The sequence below is a fragment of the Rhea americana genome, unplaced genomic scaffold (genome assembly GCF_003343005.1).
Source record: "Rhea americana isolate MKP2758 unplaced genomic scaffold, rheAme1 scaffold_61, whole genome shotgun sequence".
NCBI lineage: Eukaryota > Metazoa > Chordata > Aves > Rheiformes > Rheidae > Rhea > Rhea americana.
Window position 1 is genome coordinate 288,304 of NW_028186768.1, and position 25,958 is coordinate 314,261.

The 25,958-nt window shown below is 46.5% G+C and overlaps 1 protein-coding gene across 5 annotated transcripts in view; it reads right to left on the minus strand.

Annotated features, from left to right (window-relative positions):
* The window catches only part of COL27A1 (collagen type XXVII alpha 1 chain), a 165,740-nt gene that overhangs the window by 83,201 nt on the left and 56,581 nt on the right, over window positions 1-25,958 (minus strand). For all 5 annotated transcript variants that reach the window (XM_085320114.1, XM_085320117.1, XM_085320115.1 and 2 more), the window contains 4 exons: window positions 12,980-13,033; window positions 8,152-8,196; window positions 4,298-4,351; window positions 3,837-3,881 (listed from right to left, as the gene is read on the minus strand). In XM_085320114.1, the coding sequence (XP_085176240.1) occupies window positions 3,837-3,881; window positions 4,298-4,351; window positions 8,152-8,196; window positions 12,980-13,033 (198 nt within the window). The remainder of the gene's footprint in view (window positions 1-3,836; window positions 3,882-4,297; window positions 4,352-8,151; window positions 8,197-12,979; window positions 13,034-25,958) is intronic.

The following is a 25,958-nucleotide window of genomic DNA, read 5'->3' on the forward strand; positions in this document are numbered from 1 at the left end:
CAACAGCTTTTGGATGAAGGAAATTTTCCTCAGGTACGAGGAGACAAAAAGYGTGTGGCACAAGGCCACATGCTTGGACTGCAACCCAAAGAGATAGGTTTAACACGCTTGCAGTTAAAGCTTCATCAGAACATCCTCAGAAARGCACCGTGAAAAGCAGCCCCGAGCAGGGAGGGCAGGCCAGCCACGAGCTGCACAGCTTGTGCTTCAGGTGGCCTGTGCTGCTCACACCTACGGATGCTCCCTCAGCCCTGCTTGGCAACACCAGAGAAGTAACATGGCAAAGCACGAGCATCTGCACATGGGYGTGTAGAAGAGGTCAAGTTCTGCAGACTCTGATGTGAGGGAAAAGTCTCTCCCTTGCCGAGCAGGATGTGGAACATTCTCAAAACCCTGACTGTCCCTCAAACCTGTGCAAGTCAGCAAGCGACAGCACATGGAACGGGTTAGGCCCCTCAAGGCTGCCTTGAGTTACTAATTACAAAAGGTTACCGATTACTGTCAGCACAGAGCAGTGAGGTTTGCTGCTCTCCACTCCTGCTGATCCAGCACTTTGGATGCTGCCAAATGTCGAGGATTTTTTTTTTTTCATTTTTTTTTTTTTAATTTGAAGTTTAACTGCACACTCACTGGCTTCCTGAGAACTGGGGTGGAGCAGAAAATGGGAGAGCTGGTACAGTCATCCCCCTCTCCTCTGGCCTTGTAATGAGAGACTTATGCAATAATCCATTGCTTCCCTTACAGAAAAGCATCTGTTTCTAAATGGTTTTCTTAGAAACTCTTTTCTAGAGAATCCACCTGAATCTTCATAAAAGATTCAGCCATCAGTAGTCCAGGACTCTCTAGTTTAAGGTGCTGCTTTGCTGCTGGAGTGGACATGTTGTGTAAAGCTGACAGCTACCTTCAACTGACCCTGGGCACTGTCCGCGCTTGCTGGTAACCGGATTCAYTCCCATCGCATATTCAATGCACTTGGCTTATGGCTCAGGTCTTTCAGAGAGAGACTAGCAATTTGAGGTGTCCAGTTAAAGTCTCAGAAAAGAAGGTTAGGCAGATGGCACACTGATGTGCAGGGAAAAGGCTTCTGGTGGCTGGGCTGTCACCTCTAACCAGTCTGCTAAGTTCACCCTGGCAACTGCATCCTCCACACCAGCTGAGAGGAGCTCTGTGTTACTTGGGAGGTGACCAAGGTATGCATAAGGATCTTTGCAGAAGCAGACAATTCGCTGTTTGGCAATGCTTCAAGAATGGCAGAAGGCAAACTTTCAGCACAACAGATATACAGAATAAATWCAAGGTTCACAGAGGTTGCTTATGTTTCTGGTCACAGCAATAAGATAGTTTTGACTGAAGAAGGTGATGGAAGGTTATAATGAAGTCAAAATCTAATGGACAGGAAAAAAATAGCAAGCAATCAGAAAAAAAGCCTTTATAGCAAGTATTATTGCCTTAAAACAGCATAGCAGCAGAAATGAACAGTGAGGTGACTGGTGAGAGATCACAGACTGGAGCCTCTCTCCAAGTCAGTCCCTCTGCTCTAAGCAGGGTCTTTCCTGTGACCCAGGCCCCGCAGGGCACTAAGTGAACACAGAGATCCTGCCCTCTTTTCCTGCATTGGGTATTTCCTTAGGTCAGATATTTCTAAGACCAAAAGAGCATGTGGCAAATGCAAGGGGGGCAAAGAAAGATTTATGATGCAACTTCTTAATAAAGGTTGAGACGGAAAGCATTTTCATTGAAATGAAACAGAAGGCAAGAGGAAAGATGATTCAAGCAAGGATAGGGTCAGAGAGGCTAGAGTGTACTTCCCACCTCTGTGACTCAGTAGCCCTCACATAAAATTAAGGGCAGAAATCCTCCCTTCCTCTTGGCCCACGTGCATTTAGACCACATGCTCTTTGAAGGCAGTCTTTCCCTTGCTACAAACTAAGCAAATGCAGTAAGACCAGGTATCATTTAAATTTCTCAGTGGTACCACAGCATAAACAGTAAAACAAATGTTAACAAGCCGTAAGAGGGGACAAGCGGTTTTGCTCATGATGCCAAAATAGAGTAAGAAAAACTAAAAAGTCTGAAAGGTGCAATTCACTAGAGAAACACAGGAGTAAATGAATGCAACAGCCTTCTGATCAGTAGAAGAAGGGATGTATTATAAATGGGGCCAATCAGCTCTACAGTAAGACCAAAAATCAGAAAACCAAGTAACTGAAAAAACATTGACAAAGCTATACTAGGCCAAATCCTTTGCCTAATGTAGAGAGACCTGATAAACCTCATCTATATTCATGCAAACAAGTGTAGCACACTCAGATGCTCTGGCTAAAAGTTGTCCTCACTGCAATGTCAGCTGCATGCATTCACCCAGGCAGATGACAATTGTGGCTGTCAATGTCTAAGTAGGTCTGATTTTCCTCCATCCTGTATTTCCCAGCTGTTTGGCTGTTGAATTGCTGGAGAGGATATGCACAAGCTGTTTGGAGCTCTCTCTGGCTGTGATATCATCACTGGTCTCATCTGAGCGTTTGACAGCACCCCAGGATATTCAAGTAGAAAGACAGTGCACTAGGGACCGAGGGGACCTGAGCAAGAGGAATGGTTTGTCAGTCTTGAATGAAGAAAGGGCTGTAAGGAAAGCCAGCACRGGACTCTGCCCTCTCCAAGGAGAATGCAGTGCGAGAGGTAGCCAGAGAGGGAGAGGAAGGGTTCCTGCATCGCTGGAGAGAGCTACAAGACTGGGCATGGGACTTTCTGTGGGGGATGGATAATTCTGCAGTTAAGTCACCATTCGCTTACCCAAACATACCCTGTCCTTCCTCTCAACAAAAATGAAAATGTAGTAAAGGGGAGAAACGGAAACTGTGGACTCCGGACCACTGGCAAAGAGCTACTAATAACATATGGAGATGGGAAATAACTGGCTTGACACGACTTCCTCCACGTGCAGCTAAATCATTCTTAAAAGCCAACATCTACTGAGAGAATGCAACATCACATAGAAAGAGAATACAATTAATGGTCACTTTGTGTTGCCCTCCTGAGCAATCAGAGCCAACAATAAATGATTGCACCCCTCAGTCAGGCTAAATAAATCCTACAACTGAGTATCTCTGTAGGAAGACGTTTCTTATGACAGTGAGACATTTATGTGTGCAGATTCATGCTGATTTAGCTCAAACTAGGTGTTTTTGTGCCAGCAGCACTAAATCATTGCAATCAATTCCCTTCTATTTTTTCTTTTCCTTTCTCTCTCTCTCTCTTTTTTTTTTCTTAAGTGATTTATATCAATTCARCATAAAGCAATTTCCTTTTGGCAGGAAGATGAACTGAGGTGAGCCCTTCAAACAGGAGCAAAGGTACCTAACATAGAACAGCTTTTCCAGAGATCCAGCTGTTTTTCTGATCTGGTGGSCTATACTTCTTTGCCATATCGTGTGTTTCCCCCAAACGTATTGATGCAAACTGACTGTCAGCATCGTTAAATCTTCATTGTCCTCCCCATCCCACCATGTAACCAGTATAAAAATGTAAAAGCACAGTGAAGCACCAGTTAATCCTACAGCACACTGTCATCACTCATGAGAGAGAGAAGCTCCAGAGAGGAGCTGAGTATAACAGATCTATGCTAGAGCTCGGTGGAAAAGGAAACGGGGATAGACACCATAAAAGAAGACAAACCAAAGCAGGAGTGCAAAGAAAGGAGGTAGGGTGGAAGGATGGGAGCAGAAAGACAGCCAGAGTGGAACCAGTAACATGATGCTGAATAAGAAAGAGAAGCTAGAAAGGGGATTTTACATGCAAAATTAAAACACAGTGCAATAAGGGAGTATTCAGATCACCTTATCACCTTTCAGTCCATGTTCTCCAGGGTTTCCCATCAGCCCCTGAAACAAAAGGAAGTCCAGAGTGAGACTGAGCCATCCCRAAGACTTCCTTCAGGTCCATGATATTGATACCACTGATGGGGCTGGCAGCTCAAACCCACACAGCACCTGCATCCACCTGGCACAGCCCCGAGGCCAAAGGCCAGGCTTGTCCCGAAGCACACTCCATTGCACGTTCTTCAAATGCCCTTTGGGGCTAGGAATTTCATAGGGAAAATACCTCTGGCATTCTCCAGTAACTTATACCTACTGCAGACCACCAGTGGGATGCTGCATTCAACAGTCTTTCCTGGGTCAAAAGACAGTTGTGATTGCTGCCTGTTCTTTCCCTCTGACAGCTGCTGTCACCCAAGCAAGGAACAGAACAATCTTCAGTCCTGGTGTGGACAGCTTGCAAGGCTCAGTTATTTTCTCACCTTTAAGCCTTTTGGTCCTGGATAGCCTATAGGTCCAACAGAGCCCATGTCACCCTGGTAAGAGAAAGAAAAACACTAGTCATTAGGTGCAAAACTAACAGATACCCATAGATGGTTATTCCTCCATTAGATCCCTCAGTTAATGGGAGCTGTACCACTGGCCTCAATCCCTGCACTAGTCAAGAGGTTTTTAATGTGTAAATAGCTTCCAAGTAAAAGGGCACAAAGCTTATGCTCACAGGCACGTGGGGGAAGACGAGCTGCTTTTATTCACATCCTGTTCTCACTGCAAAGAAGAATCTCCTAAAGCATTTTGCCACTAGCTACCAGGGACATTGTCCCCAGCAATCAGCCCACCGAGCCCTGCGAAGCTGCTGTGCCCATGCACAGCTATAGCAACTGTTCAAAGCAGGAAAAACAAAAAGATAGATCCAAACAGCAAAGAAGGGAACATTCAATGTATTTGAGTTGTAACCCAGCTTTGATATCTAATACTGATGGGCAGGAAAGAGGAGAAACAGGGAGGAAAGGACACAGAGATGCCTCCGCAGCTTGGCCACTGGCTGCAGAGAGAAGGCAGCGTGGCGTGATGTATCTGGACTTGTACGAAAAACTGCAGCAGAGAAGGACATCAGAGTCCGTGTTTTCTCTGTGCCTGCATATGCATATATAAAAGCAAGTCTTCAATGGACTGCATTTACACCGGCTTTGATTGCTTTCTCCCCATGAAGGGAGTTAGTGATATGGCGCACCAACCTGGCCTGTAACGTGTAAATAAACGGGGAAAGCTCTGCTGAACGAACACCTCTGCAGCAGGCAGTCCCGTGGCCGCAGCCACGCCGCGAGCGCGGAGCTGCGGCTGCACTAACAGATGCCCTTTTCATACTTCCCAGCATAAAGGCTTCTTGTAGAAACGCGTTTACTTAAAGCTTTGCCCACACAGTTAATTAGGAGAGCAAGAGGCTTTAGTTACATCTAATTCTGCTCTTCAGCCTCCTTTACACAGCGAGCCCAAACACCTGCAGGGCGCGTGGAGGCAGCCGGGAAGCCAAGCCGGCCCCTGGGGGCGGCTGTAGCTGTGAAGGAAGGAAAACACGGGCCCGGAGAAAAACATGGGCTGCCATCTCCGTGCCCTCCAGCGGGAGCCCAGTGCCCCTAGCACCAGGGAAGGAGGCTGGCACGGTGCGGGGAGGGAGGAGAAGGCAGCGTGGATTTGCTCCCTCCTCGTGAGGACGGAAGGGAGGAGGAGGTTGCTCTTAGATGAGTCTCACTAGAGATGCTTCAGTGTCCTGGATTCGGGAGCTGTGTATTCCCCTGGGCACAGGATCGGACTCAGTTCGAGTCCCCTCTGCTTGGGATATGCCAGGTTACAAAATGCCTCTTGCAAAGCAGCAGCGCTGGCATTTCGCATGGAGAGAAACTGAAGCAAGGAAAAACCTCTTCCTGGCACTCTGCGCACGCTTCGAATCCYAGAGCCTTCACCCTCCTCTGCAGGAGCCCCTTCAGCAGCCCCGGCCCCGCGGCTGGAGGTCCCAGCGTAGCCAACAGGGTCTGCATCACTGCTGCGCATCGGGTCGGYCTGCGGTGCCCCGAGATGGAGGAAGCGCGTTCCTGAACAGCGAGGGGCCTCAGAGCACACACAGAGCGCCCCAAAACCCGCCTCAAAGACAAGGAGAGGTGAACAAATGAACGCAACAGCCTATGAAGCCAGGCTCTGCTTTTCAAATACTGTGACTTTATTCTGGAGAAGGGAATATTCCTATGAAGGCAATTCCACATTTCTTTAAAGTGAATGCTTAAGTCTGATATCTAGGGAGAAAAGACCTCTCATTCTTAAGCTGCTGATCTTGAAGGAGATAATCCCCAAGGAATACATCTGTTTAAGACAGGCCTAAGGAAGGAGGAGGTTCTGAGAGGGTCTGAGGCTCTTGCATTACCCCATATTTTTATCTGCTTAGCGTGGTACCAATAGACTAATTGGGAAAGACAGCAGTGAGCCAAATGCTTCCACTGCAGCAAGTGACCTCTGAAAACCAGCACTGCAAAGGACTGACCTTCTGTCTTAAAAGCAAAGCCAGGAAGAAGCTTACAACAGAATTGATGATTTCTTCATCTAGAAAGGGAGGGAAGAGAAAGACTCAAAGTTTAAGACAGACTAGGGTTAGCAGCAGAAGGAAAACTACTGTTTTTGCCCTTTCTCAACAAAAGCATTAGTACTTGGGGTGTCACTAGAGACCAAAATAACAATGAACCAAGACAGAAGCAACAGACTTTTCATATCTGGTGACGGACTTGACTCCTGGCATAAGTTAAGCAATGCTAGATCTTAGGACCAGTCAAAAAAAAAAAACAACTTGATTACACCTCAGAATTTAATGCCATCTGGGTTGCTGCAGCCAATGTGTGACAAAAATGTAACAATCCCAAAGGCAGGATAGAAATCTTACTACTTCCATGTGGTGTTACCGTTTCAAATCAGCCCCGGGCAAAATCTGTCCTTTCTAGCCTCTGTGATCCACCCTAAGCACCTGATGGCATGGCACTGACGAGTCCAGCTGGGAGGTGAAGACAGGCAGCCTCTAACTCCATCATTGCTGAAAAGCATCCTAGTAACACTTACAGGCTCTGAGCTTTTACCTTCTGACAAATATCAGTAAGATAACAGCAACCAGGTTAAGACAAGTGTTCCTAAAAACTGGGATTAACATGATCAGATTTGGACAATACCTTGAATTATATTATTTTAAATGGCAATCTTCCTCTCACAGCTCTTCGCTAGGAGCATATCCTTTCAGCTACCATGGCTACAGTAGCTTTTTTTCATCTCCAGAAACAAGGGGAAATAGAGATGTAATTCCTGACTCCACGACAGACTGCTTCTGTGGCCTCAATCCACCTTTGTCCCMGTCCTCGTCTGCAAGATGGGCATGCTTCTTCCATCACGTTCTCTGCTTTTCCTCAAACGAGTCTAAGCTTTCTGGGCCTTTGTGTGGTGCCTAGCACCACAAAGGCCTCGATATATYAGCTAACATATATGCCCCTGTCACTTAAATTATGAAAAGGCAAAAGGAGATGGGTTTCAACCATTCACTGCAAGTCAAATTTTCACAGATTATCGTAAGTGAAGAGGAATCATTTTGAAAGAATGCTTTAGTACCAGCGGAGCCTGCCACTTTTTACGCATGGAAGGAAATAACTTGAAACAAGTACCAAGCACTAAAGTAAATGAGAATGTGTTTAGCTGGGCATTCACGAACCCACAGCACAGCTGCCTGGGGATGAGTCGCCACCCATCCTTACAGCCATTTCTGTGCTGCTGAGGAAGGGTGGAACGGAGAGAGGAATGAAGGGTGGAATTTGGCTGTGTATGTAATTACCTGGATTAGTGATGGGATGGGGAGAGCGCATGTAAAATTCCTGTATGCTCAGAGGACAGACTGTTCCTGCACACGGTCCTTCCAGTGAACAAGAACTGTGCATCCTTAGCTTACTGCTTACAGGGACTTGTTTTTTTAGAAGATGACAGGTCCTAGTGTGGAAGAAATACTGCATCTTTGAAAAAATACCCTCGTATATGTTATCAAAAGGGCAAGTTATCTAAGAAAAGGGGCACTAACAGTAAATCCTTAATCTGCTGCTTTTGCTTAAGTAGGGTTCGTCCTCCTCCACCTCCCAGTCCATCAGGCAACCTCCTCTCTCCCCTAGAAGTCATTGCGTTAGCTGCCCTCCTCCATACAAACGGAGTCGTCGTATTCGCTGCACAGCCACAGGAAGCAGAAAATCTGCATGTAGTTATGAACGTCCAAAGGGTTAAAGCCCCGAGAAGCCACATCTCCATTTGTTTTTGTACTTACAATGAGTCCAAGGACTCCAGGAGGACCTGGGGCTCCCAATTCTCCCTAAAAGGAAAGACAGACCGACACAGTTASGGACTCTTTGTAGACAAACAGAGGCTGAAAGGCAGCTCAGTGTTTCAAGGCTTGAAGGAAGGGAAAAGCCTGTCCCTCCCCCTTCCATCCCCTCCCGAGTCCCTTTCCGTAGCCCAAGCGATCCAGAGCTCCCATCTTTGAGCGCCTGCTCCGGGAGGAGGGCAGCCTCTCCAGACACAAGGCTACTTCTTGTTCTGTGCTTATTTGCAGGACTGACTTCCCCTCCCAGGAGCGGGCTGTGTAAAAGCAGCATTTCACTGCGTGTGCTCGTGGGGACGCGCAGGGGGAGGCAGGCGGAGAGCGCCTGCCCCAGGTGGGAGGAGGGCGTAGGGAGGGAACGGGTGGTGGGCGTCATGGAGAGGGACAGGCGGCAGGGAGGGCAGCAAAGTTAGGGCAGAAAGGAGAGGCAAGCTGCTACTTTGCATTGGGGAAGATGAGTTTGGGGAGAGTACTTAAGAAGCAATAAAAATAAAAGCTGGACTCGGATGAAAACTGAACTGTGTAATTTGGGGAGGGGGGTGCTGGCTGATGGGACCTGAAAGAGTGCTTGGCACACAGGGACCTCCGAGGCCGCGACTCAGGGATGCTCCCTGTGTATCTAAGAGCACAGAGGAGAGGTGGTTTCAGTACAGAACTAGCACCTGTGTAGACTGTGACACCTCTCATAGTGTCTGCAGGCTGCAAGAGATGCGCCCCAGCACAGCCGCTTTGCCTCCTCCCCAACACCTGCYTCTGCACAGGGACACCAGGAAGGAAGCTGGCTCCCCAGGCCTACATCCTTCTCCACTCCGCCTCATCCTCCAGGCTAGTAGCCCAAACCATAAACTAGCCATTTCTTTCATTTTCAAACCCCCCAAGCCTCTGGACTGCTGCAGCTGCAGCTTGTCTGTTGGGCAACGGCTCAGCACCCCTGTCTCTGGAAAAGCAGGCTCTCTGCAGGGAGCTCTCCCACTGCCTGCAAGACAAATCGTTTTTCATCACACCGTAAAAGGCAGGAGATGAACTGTAGGGACTTCCTCCCCACTCTGTGCCTATTTGCCCTCTCTTCCAGTCAGCTCTTGAGCAGGGAACTTTGGAGAGAGCCAGCTCCTCTTAGAGGCTTTCCAAGAGTGGCTCAGAGCTCACYGTTTCGAGAGAGACTGCTAACGGGGTTTGTGGTCAAGGCACCAGGCTGGGGCTCAAGAGATTTGGCTTGAATTCCCAGCTTCACCACAAGCTCCCTCTGTGCCAGGTCTCTCAAGATACGCAGGTGCCAGTAGTGCAGGCAGGTGCCTGATGGCGTTTCTGGGAGAAGTGCAGCACGAAAGCAGCCTCAGACCCACATGAATCACCTCTATAGGCCTCCATGTACTTCAGCACTTTTTTTTTTTCCTTTAGCACTTTTACCTAATTCCTACGTGACGCTTAGTCAGTCCCTTTGCCTTCCTCAGYGGATCACCCGCTCCCTTGCTGCCTTAAAAGCTGGTTTGCTTGTCAAGGCAAAGACCTACTCTCAAATRAGAACTTAGTCACCTCCATCTCCTGCAGGGCCCCTCAAAACAAGTGCATTGAAAATAATAAACTTCCTGTCGGTTCAGACAACCCTACCTCTGCTCTAGATCAYGCTGGCTACTTTCTTTGACACACTGACTCAGTTTATGACACACATCTGGTAGAGTCCCCTTCAGTGCAATAAAGCTCCCCTTTTATGGAAAGATTTTCCTAGTGAAAGAATGAAAGAGAGGGGGATGCAACGTGACTAAACATGCTTGGCCTTCTTGGGCAAAGGGTTATGTGTGTTTATTTTATGGGAAGTGGAGTAAAGGACTATTGGGCAAATGCACACAAAAAGCATTTCATAATCTCAACCRGCCTAAAATTGCTTTTTCATGGCCAGTTCCTTTCCTGCATACTTGGGACATCTGTGGAGCAATTGTTCCTYATGGGTGAGATTTCTATGTCCTCCAAACTGCTGTAATAAAGTAGGCTCCAAACATTCAGTCCAGGCCTGGCATCGCTAGGTTCAGCAAGAAGAGGGAATATCCTCARGAATGTCTATCGCAGGAGCTGGCTTTCCTGGCAAGCTCTGCAGGCTCTGAGGATGGGTAGGATAAAGACTCAGTATATGGTTGCTCTTGGTCCCCCCGCAGTTACAGACAAGACTGGCTACATTTCTAAGTTATGTCACTTAGGTATTCCTCATCAGAAAGGGTCGACGTGGTATGCACGGCTTTGTGCCTAATGCAAGCTCACCGTCAGATTTTCCTCTCGGGATGAAGAGGAGGTGGATTCCTCCGGGAGAGGGAGAAAGGACTAGTTGCTCATTCGAGCCATTTCCTGGCCTGGGAAAGGGAAGGTTCACAGGGGCCCTTTCTTGGCTATCAGTGATGATAGCCCGATCCSTGATCTGCAAGTGAAATGAGGCTCCATCCTCCTTTGCCGTGCACAAATCTGGCACTGGGACAAGAGAAAAGGAGATGAATCAACAGTTCTTTCCCATCTCTAATTCCTGCGATTAAGGGACTAATTGGAGTGGCTGAAGCACTCCGGGAACGGGGGATACAGAATGTGATGGCTCRACAGTTCTCAGCAATCTGGTAAGAGGGAAAAAACACCCCTGTGGTTGCATGAGTCTTTCCTCTGTCTGGAAGGGATGGAAAGAAGATCAGAGCCAGTTGGGCTCAGCCACCCCCATGCAACGGCAGCGGCAGCAGCAGTGCAAGTGCCCAGTGGATCACGCGGGGRAAGGGGCAGTTCAGGACCTGTGGCAGCCTGCCCGTCTGCCTACAAGTTAGCTGCTTATTCCACCTACCAAACTCGGCATATTTGTGTGTTCCACAAACAGACTTTCTGGCATTTTTTTGCGTCTGTGACTCCACTTGTGACCCTATGAACCTCCCTTTAAGTCAGCCGAAACAGTCTGTTTTCATTCTACAATCTCCAAGGCACATTAATATTTAAAATCCGTTGATAAGATGAAAGAAGAGCAATCCTTCTGGATGAATTAAAGGAAAGGACATTTGCTTCTCTCCAATGCTCTGAGAACTGGCATTCAATTAACATTAAACACATCTTTTGAATGGGACATAGATATCTTGCAAATTTAAAAGAAAACAAAACAAGTTATGTGGAAAAAGAAGTCTTTGTGACCTCCAGAACTCCTGCTCTTGCTGGTGGGCTGGCTGGTGGGAGGAAACAGTAATACAGTCTAGAAAGTCTTCTACTCTGGGACTGCTAGCTCCTCTCTGACCTGCAGCTTAAGCTGACTGCAAGATGGGATAAGTCCTGCAGAAGTATTTCTTGGGAATCTAATGCTTGCAGTTCACTGCTTTCATGTGTCTTGTGCTGAATTCCCATGAAGGCTGCAGTATAGCTGAGCTGATTAGAGTTGCTGATTAGAGCTGCTTGTGAAAAATTACTTTTATGTTGAGTACATGATGAATGGGAACTTAAACACACATGTGGAGTGGGTTACTTCACACAAATTGTTCCACCAAAACACGAAGAACACTACTGTGATTATGTGTTAAACAACCAACACAGCACGAATTTCAGAGATGAGTCAGGAGCTGCTCACATGCTAATTGACAGAGAACTGGCAAACCAATTCAGAAAATAATTTTGAATAATTAATATATCTGAGAACTTTCGCAATCCACTAGGGCATGTTTTGTGAGCAACGGAAAACACAGCACGTGTACAACTGTTTGGTATTAACTGCTACAAGAGCAGAGCAAAATAAATCTTAGCAGTATCCAGCTTCTTAAGAGGTTTCTGGGACCCATCCCGACCCAATTCCTAGCAGACGCATCCCATTCTTAAAGAGTCAGCAGGGGTCAGATAAAAACCTGAGTTAGAACAAGAATTCAGTGATCTGGAGACCTCTTGTCACTGCAGTGTCGGGGCCAGCTGCCGTGGAGGGCAGGAGGGCCAGCAGCCTGAGCTATGGTTTCCTGGGCCGCCCCTGCTCCTTGGAGCGCCCAGACTCCAGTGCTGGCTACCAAGCACTTCTTGCCCTGGTATCAGCTTCTGCCTCAGATGAGGAGAGGCACTAAGCTCTGAATACTTTAGAAATTCACACATCTACAGCCTGATGAGATACACAAGTGGTATCAGCTTGCTAACCTACATCAGAAAATGAGATATGTTGAAAACACGGAGAGTCAAATGCTTCGTTCTCCAYGTACCACCTCAGACCTTCATGCAACAGAGCACCAAGGCCTGTTCCTCTGAGGGGTTCACATGCACTGAGGTAGCCCTCCATGCTGGCATATGATGATACATCCTTCTGTCTGCAAACCCTGTTTCACAGAAGCTTCATACAGAACTAACYAGAGTCAGAGCAATTCCTGTATCCATCATTGGCTTTGCATCAAGCCCTATGGTCTGGACGACATGCTGCTAATATGGCCTGCTTATCAGGAGCAGCATCCTTCCCATCTCTCACTTCACTTTCCTTAAAATTGTATTGCCAGGACGAGAAAGCATCTAGCAGGACCATGGTGCAAGAAAAGAGAGAAAGGGAAACAGAAAGCAGATGGCAACATGAAAACCTGAGAGCTACTGGATGTTGAGTCAAAGGTTGGAATTAGCAGCAGGCACAAGCAGGGCAGAGGTCCACATTTGTTTTTTTTTTTTTTAGGAGGGATACAACAAAATGCTAACAGCTGCCACCAGACTTTCGAGAGCTTCTTTCAGCTCTAACCTACATGATGCAGCACACTGTAGCATCTAACAAAATGTGAAGAGAGAAGGGGAAAAGCTATCAACTTACGGGGTTCCCATCAATGCCTGGAGGTCCTCGTTCTCCAAAATCACCAGGAAAACCCTAAGGAAAGGACATAAACACAAGTATAGTTATTGATGCATCCTGGTATAAAAACAGACAGTTTAATAACTGCTCCCTTTGCACTCAGTGCAATGTTTTGGTAGACACTGGGTCACAAGGAAGTCTTGGTCCAATTAGCCTGCTAGTCCTCATCCACACCATCCCCCCTCCACCAGTCCATCTGCTCAGCAAAAAGCTCTGCATAGCTGTGAGCTCTGATACAGTACAGAAGATCACCTGGATACTCACAGAGTTACACTGAGAACATTTCCCAGTAAAGCTAGCTGTATAAAGTGGTAGCAGTGGCATTTTGCAAAGGTTTGAAAGTTGAAGAACACCATAAAATAGTAAAAATAAATGGACACAATTTGCAGCGAGGCCTGAATGGTTGTGAACTCAGAGAAGGCTCCTCAAAACCACTTCTCTTCTGGCAGGGCAGGTGCCCCTTGGCCATTGCAGATGGGGAGAGGAGAGAGTCAGAGAGGATGGTCAGACCAGACAGGTGGGAACTGCTGTTTACAGAGGTAGGAAGTAGTTCTGCACTTGAGTGATTTTCAAGTGTAGGAAAAAAATTCAGTGACTTGTGGTTCACATCAGCTAGAACCAACTACAGTTTGATTGACCTGCCTTGGCACAGGGGGATGGAAATTTAACCCTGAGCATGTTTGCCCTGAAACTAGTCACATATCCTGGTTGCTCCTATTCAGTGCTTGTATTTGGAATCACTTCCACATTGCCTACCATCTTCCAGGCAAAGGCATATAGAAGGGTGCTACAAAATCTGTTCTTGGCCTCTTGTTGCTCATACTGGCACCCTGGACAAGTGGGTGATTCTGGGRAGAGAGGGTTAAAAGTAGACCGTGGAGAGTGACAAGTACAGGGAAGCCCTCATAATGACTCTTGAGGATGTTGTTCACTCCGAACAGAGTGCCAGTAAAAGGTGAGCCTTGGAGAAGGGCCACTRAGAGCTGCTCCTCAAGGTCCACGCAGCACAAAGGAGAACGAACGGGAATCCTGAAGACTAGGAAGACRAAGCACCTCTCAGGGGTTAGGTCCCTAAAGTGTCTGTCCTGCAACCCCTTTAAGCACTGTTTTAGACCAGTCATTTAACAACTGAATTCTTCCTCGTAAAGGGAATGAAAAGTGCTATGTTGAGGAATGGAGTGAGAAAAAACCCCGCATTTGGAAGATCAAACTGTGTGCTTACAGATATAGTGCTTCCTATCCTCTTTTAGGAAGAAACATCCTACTGATAAACACAATACTTCCATAATAGTCAATCCAAAATCCCGTATGCTCCAGAAGAATTCATAAATCTTTCCCCAATGAGTGTTCCCAGGAAGAGGTTGTCAATGGATGGCAATTCCTGCATTATCTCATCCTATCCACTAACATTATCATTTTAACTCTACTCCCTTCTCTTGTGATAGCTGACTAGTTTGTGCTTCTGGAGCCCATGCAGATGCTTAAAGAAGCTGATCAAAGATGCTGAGAAAATTTCCTTCAATGTATTCATAACCTTGCAGCTTGCCAAGGAGTAAATGGTTCCAAGCTTGTCACAGCCCACACCCTAGAGCTGCAAAAGGCCATGTTTACTACATGAGAAGTAACCACAAAAGAGTTCTGCATCATATTTTATCYGACACAAATTCGAAAGACATCAAACAATCATGAAAATAGGGGTGGAGGTGCTGAGACGGAGCCAGAACATGACRGGGTGGCACTTTCTATCACTCTTAGACTGACCCTATGCTCTCCTAAGCCCCCCATTTCTCTAAGCGCAAATACATTATACACCAGCTYGCTTTTCCTTCTCCTGTCTCAGTCTAGTTCCCTCAATAAGAGCACAGCGCAGGGCCTCTGTGGTTAGTAAACCCCACTAGCCACCACACCTATGCTTTCAAGAAGTAAGCAGYTGAGTTAAAGATGGGTTGGACTCAATTTTCTCCTGAGATTGGACTCTATGCAAGCAAAGAGCTGGCAGGGAGCAGGCTGCAGAGAGTTACTAGGGACCAGCTCAAATAACAGCAGCCTCAGGGATACTCTGAACTTCAGCTGCAGAAGAGGGTGCTTTGGGGAGGCTCTGGGACTGAGGTAAGAGCTCTGCTCTTCTCCACTTTTTTCTTGCATGTTCCTTAAAAAAGGGCAAGATATTACATGAAGCAGCATCCACCTCTGCTGATCCTGAGCCAGAAGGAAAATCCCCATCTCCTAGAGTTGTTGTCCATGAATAGAGYACAGGCAGAGCCTAATCCCAGGCTCTGACTCCTTGACTTGCTTAACTTGGCTAAGACTAAAATCCTCCTTTATTTTGCACAATATTCTGATTGCGGGCATCAGGATGGAAAACTAAGAAATTTGCTCACATACAAAAGGCTTCCTAGTGTATCCCTGTGTGTTTCAGTTCAGAGCAGGACAGTGCTTGTGCAGCAAAGCTTCTCTTGCTCCTGTTCTGCTCTTTGGTTTGTGGTGAAGCAGCTGCAGAACGTGAGCAGTGTTCCTTAAGATGAAGCCAGACCAGAAGATAGGCTCCAGAAACACACCAGCAAGCTGCATCTGCTAGGGCATGCGCTGCTTTTGACACAGACTAGGAGTCACGATAAATTTGCCTTATACCCTTGCTTGGCTCCACCAGGGCATGAGATGCCAAGGGCAACAAAACTGTGTTCCTGGGCTACCTAACAGCTTGACAGAAGGGTGGATGGGGAAGGGGACAACTCTTGCTAAGCCACATGGATGCTCTCTCACTTCCTGCCTGCTCCACTGAGTATAACAAACACTGGTTCCTTCGGAAAACCAAATCTGAAGAAAACAAAATGACAGCTAAAAGCATGCCATCTGCAAACCCATCAGCAACACTGACAAGTGGTCACAGTGGCTACAACAGGAAACCTATCCTGGGAAGCTCTGCAGTTAAAGATGCCATCCAAGACCTTCCTTCACCTTTGAGGGCTCACCACTCCTGATCAACACAATTATGCAAAAATATATCTAGTTGCACACATGGTGAAATATGGGGGACCTGCTTACGACAACTGCAATTTTACCACTGACTTTTGAGCCAGGATTTCACTTCTCCTGTACCGGTTCTCTGAAGTGTTCAGTACATGCTCATGAATGGATGCAAGTTATCGCTTGCTTGCTTGGATTCAGCTCTATTTTACAAGCATCACTGCAAATGGGAAAGTTGTCTGCCTTTCCAGTTGGGCACCACAACCTTCGAGGCTGTGCACAAGCCAAGAAGCTGTGGTACGCAACCACTAGAATCAGCCTTCTGCCATCTAGAGACAAAGATGTCAAAAAATAATAAAAGGGTGGGGGAGAAAACAACTTCAGTGAAAAGTAAAAGAAGAAAAAATATCTCTGCTACACACAGAATCAGTAAGATCAGAACAGAGATGTGTAAGGAAAACCCATTGCTCAGGCAAGGAGAAAAAACTGCCTAGGAATATTTTGCTGTTTACAGTCATGTAACTTGCCAAGGAAAATATGAACATGCATAGACTGATACTGTACTCATGCTGCTGCAGCTTTCAGTCACAGCCCCCAGAGCTCCCCGTGCTGCATCCTCCCGTTCTCAGAGAACGCAGTTGGGCACAAAGTGGCCCACGAATGCCACTGAGCAGCCTAGCTCTCAGACTGTCTTCCATCAAAATAAGGTCTTGCTGATGTAGGGAAGTTTTATTGCTTAAACTAATACAATTAACTAATACAGCTACAACAGACTATCATCATCAAGAGGAACGTTTCCTCCAGAATAAGAGTAGCATTTTCTACATTTGGTTTAAACCTCTTCTAAAGTGATATAAATAAGTGATATATAATTCTACCAGAATAAAAGTGCTCAGATGCTATTTAAGGCTATTTAGAGCTATTTAAATTCATAATTTTCTCACTAGTCTCTTCGTGCTCTAGTTCCTAGTCCTAACCTCATTGCTTAAAGATAAAGACATGATGTGAGGCACTTGCTAACAGAGTTAATAAACACCTAGCTTTTTTATAGACTTTCTACCAGTAGTTCTCAAAGTATTTCAAAAAGCAAACTACTCCCATTTCAAAGGCAGAGAGCTGAGGAACTGGGGGGAGGGCCCTTGGCCAACACTACCCTGTCAGAAAGTCAGCAATAAAACCTGGGACTCCCAAGTGCAGCTCCATGGAGGAGATGATCAGGTCTGGCCTGCTCACAGCTACAAACTGGCTCCTACCACTGAGCTGGGGCTTCTACTCATCCTCAAGATGGGGTGGGAAAGGATTAGAGTGGCAGCAAACAGAGAAGAAACCCCAGAACAGTGAAGGCTAGCATTGGCCCAGGACAGGTCTCAGCAGCAAGGCTCGATCCTTGCTGCTGCTTGCTTGGCCCTTAACATGCCTTCTGCTCTCCTGTCACCAGCAGCCCTCCCAGCCTCGGCTCTCAGGTCTCTGGGCAATGTTTGGTTTCCTGGTACTTTTTGGTCCAATGTTGTAAAATGAATCCAGAGAAGGAGACAAACAGAGCAGYACCAAGTCAGCTAAGCCCAGACACCCTAGTCCAGTGCTCAATCTGCGACACAAGTATTAATGGTCCTTTTGTACATCAAATGAGAAATGGCTCATGGTTATAGCACAAAGAAGGGTGTTTCAGCAGCCACACAGTCTCCAAAGCTCAACCCGTGTTGTGAGAGCTCTCACAGCATAGTCCACTGTGTACCAGGAACTAACCAATCTTCTAAGTCTCTACCAAAAAAGAAAGCACTTTCTTGYCACTGGGTAAGCAGCAGCAGTTTAAACTACAGTAACAGATCCAGGGGCTGTGGCGCTCAATTTACTTGATCTCAAGTGTCTTCAGAAGCTGTTCACCCACAGCCTCTCTCCTCTTGCTTGCTCTTAAAGGACAGAGGTGTCCCAAGGGAGCAAAACTAGTGCTATTCAACTGCAACAAGCAGTCTAGGATAACAAAGTCCTCTTGTCCTTCCTATTTGTTTCATCCCCCTGGTCACCCTGTTAYATCTGCAAGCCATGCAGTGTCTCTCTCGCGCACTGCTCCACAAGCCCGCGGAGCCCGAGCTGCGGAAGAGCACGCGGGGCAGGAAGCGTGTTTTATGGTGCTGGCTGATGGGCAGGTTGCAACTGGCAGCCCATTGCAGGAGGCTTGAGAAAAGGATTAAGCAGCCTAACCGGAGTCAGCAGTCTCCTGACCTTCCCAAAGCGAGTGCAGTTTTTCTTGGTACGGAAAACTTCACTGTTTCTCAGGGTGCAGCTGTTTTTCCGGGAAGCCTGGTCTCTGAAAATTATGCTCAGAATTTGGAATGGCAAAGAAAAATACTCCGGAGAAAAACATCCAGTGTGCATCTTATCTACCCTGGGGGATGGTTGGGGCATGCAGAAAAGGACCAGGACTAGGAAGAGATGGCTAAAGGCAGCAGAGCCATGAGGAAAATGTTCAGTTAACACATTCTGCTGGCCAAAAGCCAGTGGGGTGCTCCTCTGCAGCAGCTAAAGTCAGGTATGACAAAACTTTTGGCTCTAGCCCACAGCTGGGAAATGCAGGAGGAAAAGAAAGCTGAGCTGGATGGATTTTGAACTTCTCCCTCAGACAATGCAATGAAGGGAGCAAGCCGAAGTTTAAAGCAGAGCTGGAGAAAAAGCATACAAGGGGATGTACTAAGCAAGACCCAGGTGTCTCTGGTGCTTCTGCATTGCCCTCTCCATCCCCAAAAGAGTGCTTTACAGTGGTACAGACGTTGTGTTCACTGCACTCAGTGGAGAAGGTGAGGCACCACTATTGGAGTGAACTGAGTCAGAGAGACATGAACTGAGGCAGCGAGAGACAAACTGATTTATCCCAGGTAACACAAAGTCTAAAGCAGAACCGGTAATTAACTGCATCTTCTAGGTCCTACAATAGCACCTTAATTTCTGTTTCTCTACGCTCCCTGCAAAGGGCATCCTCTCATGCACTAGATGCAAGGAGACTCCCACTAAGAACAACCAGACCTGGACACACACTGTAAAATGAAATGCCCTGACGTTATTCCTGCATCAGGGCATTACGTCCCCCTCTACTTCCCCTGCCTTTTGTCTTCTTCCTAAAAAAAGATCAGCCTGCCCTTTTTTTTGCCACTGTCAGCCAAAGGATTGCTCCCATCAGAGCAGATGCCACGACTTCTTGTCTCCTGTCCCTGGGAGCAGCTATCCTGAGGGAAGCAAAGAGACTGGTGAGATGCACCGAGTCTTTTGCTCCCCGCAAGCCCTTTTCAGGTGTGCGTATGTGGGTGGGTGTGTTGTATGTATACAACATCTGATTCAGTTTAAAACACTTTTCCTGATGGAGTAAAGGAGGCAGTCTGGCAGCCACTGCTCCAAAGAATCCTGGCAGGTCTTCACGCCAACAGAATCCTTCTCCAAAAATAGGATTTTATTTTCCTGTTGGCTGAAGGTGAAGCTGTTCAAACCAACCAGCCCTCCTGTCTTGTCTGCAAAAGATTGCATTTGCCAGCTGGCTCCAGCCAGGTGAACCTCTGCCCAGGAGTCTCCCCAGGGATGGGGCTTGCAAGTCAAGCAATTTAAACCAGAAAAAGGTGGTGGTAGGGAAGGAGCATGGCTGAGGGTGAGAGAAGGCATTCACTAGAAAAAAAAAAAAAAAGAGGGAGAATAAAATAAACAAATGTAGCTTATTTTGGCAGCTTAGGTCTCTGGAGAGCATTCTTGGTGGAGAGAAGAGACGTGAGCCCCTCCACAGGTGGGCGCAAAGGCAGGAAGATTGGCCAAGACCCAGCACCAGCTCCTAGAGCAGCAAGAGTTGCCCGACAGGGATCCTGGCAAACCCTGGGCTCCCAACTTGCCTGCTCACTACCCTTCAGTTCCTGCAGCCATGCAGGAGCCTTCCTTTCTGTGTAGTTTAGACCCAGGACTGTAACAACTTCCATTTCTCCAAAGAAGGGAGATACCACCCTCAGCCCGCTACAGGTCTGGTAGTCCTGTCACAGTTCTGCTCCTCTGTAACCGAAAGAGCAGCTTTCTTCTCTCTCCCTGGGGAACCCTGCAGCTCCGTGTCATATCCTCTTTGCAAAAAGATTTCATGGCATTTTCTAATGTAACTATGCCTCCAGCTCCCTCCGTGGGAGCACGGCCCTCCAGCGCGGTCAGCTCCACCTGAATGTCAGCCAGAGCCCCTGAAGCCCTCCGCAAGCCAAACATCACTGAAGATGACTTACAGCCTCTCCAGTCTCTTGACCTTCTGCCTTTTGAAGCTTTGCTGCTTTTGTGCATGTATATCTCTTCTCACTTCTGTGGGGCTCTAACAGAGTATAAATTACACAGACCCAGTTACCTAATGCTCCAAAGTACTGAATCTGCCAACACTCCTAAWTATTTATGGACCAAGATTTCCAAATCACAGCCTCCTACTTAACGAACACAGTCAAGTGGCTTTGGTAATCAAAATATTTTCAGACTTGAAAGTGATAGCTACATTATTTTTTCCTTTAATTTCTAATCAAAATATTTTGGGGTTTGCATCTGATTTATGAATGAACATTTCTCTGAAGGAAGAAGGATGCTCTTGTGCTTAGGAGACCTCAATTTAATTCTTCATAAGCTTTTTGAATGATAATGGGTGATTTCACTCAGAGACATGCACAAAAACAAAATGTCTTTAGTTTCAGTAGAAGTTACGGGCCTTTGTACTTTTTGAACCCTCTTCCCCATGCTTTCAGTACCTCATTTTGCCCATTCATTAAAAAAAATGAAGTACATGCTAGCACTCTCTACCTTGCCAGGTTATTTGGATGATGTAATCACGAATGCTACAAACACACGCTGATATCAGAGTGATATGTAGCAAGGTAAGCACCTCACTGCATAGATTTGGGAAACTCCCAGACGTGTGGAATGGAACGTGGGCCAGAAAGAGTGACATTTGCTCTGGGCTAACGCCTGCATTTCAGAGTAGTGAACCAGTTCCAGAATGGAGGAGAGACTAGCTGCCCGGTTTCAGTGTCCRACCTGAGCATTAAAGTCATGGATTACTCAAACCAAATCTATTTTAACAATTCAGGTTAGCAAAAAAAAAAAAAAAAAGATAGCAAAAAAGTGACCTGGCTAGCAGCAAAAATTGCAGTTCAAGGGTTAACTCTCACAGTAACAAGGGAGTTTCACTTATTAGTGATGTTCAGGACTTCCACTTGACTTTTCATGTAAATAGAATGATTAAAGGCATTTTTTTAAAAAATCAGGCAGTTTCTGAAGAGCCAGAGGTGCTATGCTTTTTGGCGCTTGGCTAGTGTATCAGTCCAAGAAAGAAAACTACCTACTGATTATTGTCCATCAACTCCTACAGCACTTTGTGCTTCTCACTGCAGCTTGTCTCACTGATTTACCAGTACAAATAGGTCCTCAGTCTACGCAATCCTCCACTAACTTCAGCTGGCCGCACCTGAAAGAGCATGTGTAGGCACAGGGYCCAAAGCTTGAACCTAAACTGTGACACTGGTTATGAAGGAATGTTTTATGGTTTGAAAGGTGAGACAGTCCACCAAGTATTCAAGTGAATCAGACCTCAGCAGTGAAGCAACACGTAAGAGTGAAGATTTACTTTCTGAGGATATATCCTGCTAGYATCATTTAGGATCTCAGTTAAAAGAATAATTCTCATTTCTTTCAAATTTTGGAAAATGACTTCTGGACTAACACACTGCATACCACCTAGCTAAATTTGAAATTGCAGAAGTTAATTCACAGACCTTTAGAGATTTTCAATTTAATTAAAATATTTCTCTAAAGTGTTTTAAAAATGTTTCTCAATGTTTAAAGAGAAGTACCACTCTATTTTATTTTATTTTATTTTATTTGGAGGTAATGCAGTGTTGGAGATGAAAGACACGTGGCTGGAACCCTTAGCAGCCCATGTGAAGCATGATCTTCAGAGCTCTAAGTGACAGCTCTTAGGGTGTATTCTTAAGTCACAGAGAGCAGCAGAAATTTCTTACGAGAAAGGCCATGTGGGCAGCCTCTTTGCACTCTCAGGGAGCCTATTCAAATTAACTAGAATTTGGCAATTAAAGTTAAAGAAGTAGTACCTGGAAATACTGTTAACAATTTCCCAAATCTGGACCTGCGTGGTGCAGAAGGCTTTAGCCTGGTTCACTACAAATGCAAGGAAGAACCGCTAGGACCTCAGCTGCTTCCAGAGCAGGAAGAAAAGTTGGTTAAAGTCCCTGTCCCTACAGAGAGGAACAAGATTTATTTTCTCAGTGATTTGCGGTTATGCCAGCCTTTCCAGACACATGGCAAAACACGTCCCCCTATTGTTTGCWTGGACAACAGCTGAGGCTGTGTAACTTGGCGAAGCTCCATGCACTTAYGTTCACCGCTAAGTTATCTCTGACATATATCAAAAGCCTGGGGAAAGCTGCAAAATGAAACCTTCCTAACCCAAAGGCTGCCCTGCTTTTTGCTATCTGGCATGTCCAACCAGGCAATGTCTTTTCGTATGCTGCAACACCATCTCCTTTTTGGTAGGGTGCACAGGGGAACCGCGTGCATTTCTAATGACTTAGTAGATGGAGAAAAAGGGATACACTGGGACTTGGTGTTCACAGGAGGCAAGAGTTAAGACACGAACTGAGTAAGTCAACACGAAGGAAGACAATAGGTATGAAAAACAGCCTGGCAAGAAGGCTCTGCCCCTCTGTCCCCTTATAAACTAAGGGCCAGCAAATGGGACCCCGACTGTGGTCAGCTCATGGAAAACAGATGCCAAATTCAGCAGCTTCCTACAGCAGTGATGCTCACAACAAATCCTGAGGCTACACTGGRGCAGCTGCCAGATCACTGCTGGCTCCTACAACCTCCATGCTGTGGCTGACAGGCAGAGGGAAAGGAGGCTTCTGTATTCACCTATGCACTGATTCCTAATACTTAAAATTCCCAACCACTTCAAAGCACCTGTCCCTTGACAGTAGTACTCCCAGTAGTACTTCTTGGCATTTATATACTGTCTTTCAGCCACTGAGCTCAAAGGAGAGCTGWGTGTGTTAACCCTGATTTGCACATAGCCAAGAATAGCAAAACAACTTGTCCAAAGATGCATGCCACTGGGACAGACCAGTGCCCASTGGCTCCTGTGAAGTCCCCAGTCAATGCAGCATCTCCCCACCTTATCTTGGCAGGCTCCCGTCATTTCCATGGGCAGGGGTGTCAGCCTTCCTGGCCATGCATCTCAAGTGCAAACCCTCCCTCCTTGCCTGCTGGTTATACAACCTATTCCATCTGGCAAATTAGCTCCTTGGAGCTGCGCTTTGGCAACATGTTGGCACTTGCCAAAGGCTGTGTAAAGCATAACAGCAGAGCCTGTGGCACCAGGAGATGTTTGCCTCCCTCATCTGAGGTTAGCAGGCATCCAGAAACCCGTCATGCAGTCCTACAGCTGGCAGGACACAGCTGCTTATCACTCACACAAGCTACAGGAGGACAAGGGAGGACCAGCAATGATAAGCCCAGCTAGACAGACCGGGAAGTTGAAATGACTGTGATACTAATGACTTGCTCACTTTGCTGCTACCTAAACTTCCCAGCCCTGGGGTTAGTTTCATCCTGTGTTGTCTCATACTCCAGCCTGAGGGAATCCTTGGGCCGGGATTTTTCTTTCATGGGGCATTTGCACAGTTCCTGACCCAGCGAGGCTCTCAGGGTTCAGCTCGGGTTTCAGCCATGGGAACAGCAGCACCAACAGGTTTTCAGGAAAACAGAAGGAAACCTCAGACGTTTTACTAAACCAAGAATAGATCTCAGGCAAACCCAAGAATTACTAAGTATGTCTCGGAACTAAACTTTACTCCTTCTGAAATGGAAATCTCACTGCAGAGTCATACACCACCAGTAATGTTCCAACTACTAACATCGCTAACTGCCTTCTAAACACCTTGTTTTCATCAGTCACACAATTCCACCTTCCTTCTCCCACGACCTCTGATGAGTCTCCCTCAAGGTTACCTGTATTTGCTTAGACTGCAAGGAAAGAGGAAAGAATCCACCAATCCAGAAATGAGAAATCTTCCTAGTGCTGGTAACCTCACATGCATTGCCCAGCACCTGGGCTTCTCCCTTCCTTCCTATCTCTTTTAAAAYATTACCACTGATAGAAAACATTATAAGCTAAAATCAGACCTAAGACAGTACAGCTGATGCATTCTTGATACTTTATATACATGAAAAAAAGAGCAAGAAACAAGCACTCATCAGTAACTAAGGTGAACAACAAAAAAGTTCAAAGCACAGAAACTCTTTGGATGCATTTCCTAAAAGCTCCTCTTTAAGTCTCTCTCACTAACAGGACTTGAGGACTTCTGAAAACACTACACTGTATTTGAAGTTAAATGTAATGTGTAATTCAGGCATTTCTGATTGCAGCTAGTCATCTTCCATAGCATAAAGACATCCACATCAAATTACTCAGGCATGGACTGTGTTCCAAAACTGATCTGTCTGTGCAGCTGCCTCTCTTCAACAGAAGGTGGACCATCATGTGCTACTCCCTCTCCCAACAAAGTACTTYGCATTATTTGTTCTGCAGGCCCAAGTTTCCTTCCAAGAATAKAATCACCTCTGTCCACAAAATAAAACATACCCCTTTCAGTTTTGCCATCCTGGATGGGTGACTAGCTATAGCTCTTCTTCCTGTGCATTAYCTGGTTCTCACCAGGGCAAATGACAGGACATCTCCTTTCTATAGACGAATTACGACTGACGCATCTCCCCGTGCATCCCTTAGCATGGCTAGAAACACAGCCCTTCCACCTTCACAGCAATGTGGCTACACCGCACCCTTGTCCTCTTTTTGCCAGCTGCCCAGCTGAACAACATAAAACCCCATCCTTCTCAGACGTTGCTTTGGCAACACTGAAGTTTTGAGTAACCAGCCACTTCAGTTTCAGGCCTCCAGCCTACTCCTAAAGCAGGCAGCAGATCTGGAGAAATACAGACTCATGTTATTTCAATCTCCCTGGTGCGTTGCACTTTAATCACGATTCTCTACCAGGTTTCCCTCAACCCTCTTCTTACCCAAGTGTTCGCCAGTGCCCATGCATTAGGAACGCATTTGTCTCCTCCTCTACTGATGCGCTGCAGGGAGATCAGAATGGGAGGTGGAGTCCGTTGCTTCCAMGACAGATTCACCGTGTCCCTCACAGCTCTGCAGAACTTAACTTCCCTGGAACCGTTTCAAAATCTGACTCATGTCCAGTTAGTCTATTTTAATCATTCACTCTTACATCATTCTGGGAGGCCCATGGTGTCGCATGCAAACTCCCCCATACCCCTGGTCCTTCTCCACCAAGCACTTAATCTGTTGCCATCTCATACCAAACAGGACTAGGTAGAACAATATATTTATTACCAACTCCCTTCCTACTCTCCAGAACATTTACCAACTTCAGACAGTAGCTAACAAGGGCTTCCAAGAGCTCTCCATTGCAATGACAAAACTGAGAGAGAGCAGGAACAGTAGCAGCGCCAGCAAATCGAGTGGAGCAGGGACGCAAGAGAGACAAGAAAAATCACAGCAAGCTCACTAACACTGCAAACCAGCTGGAAGACAGCACAGGCCGATAGATAAGTGTTGGAATGGGAATCAGGTCAGCTGGTTGCTACTTTCTATTCTCCCAGTCATTTCCTGAATAACTCTGCATGTCACTTAATCTTTTTGTTAACGCTCGGAAGTACAAATCATCAGCATTGGTCCATTCAAGATTTCTTATTAAACTTGATATCATGAAGTGGGGATGAAGCCAAAACTCTCTGAAAGAGCCTAGTAGAACAAAAGTGCTGATGCTTAGTCGTTTAATCCCTTCTCTAGATCCCAGCCTAAATGCCTACATGGTTGAATGATTCCCCACTCATCTCAAGGGAGCATCTTGTTTGTAACAGTGACCGCCAGACAAAAACTCTT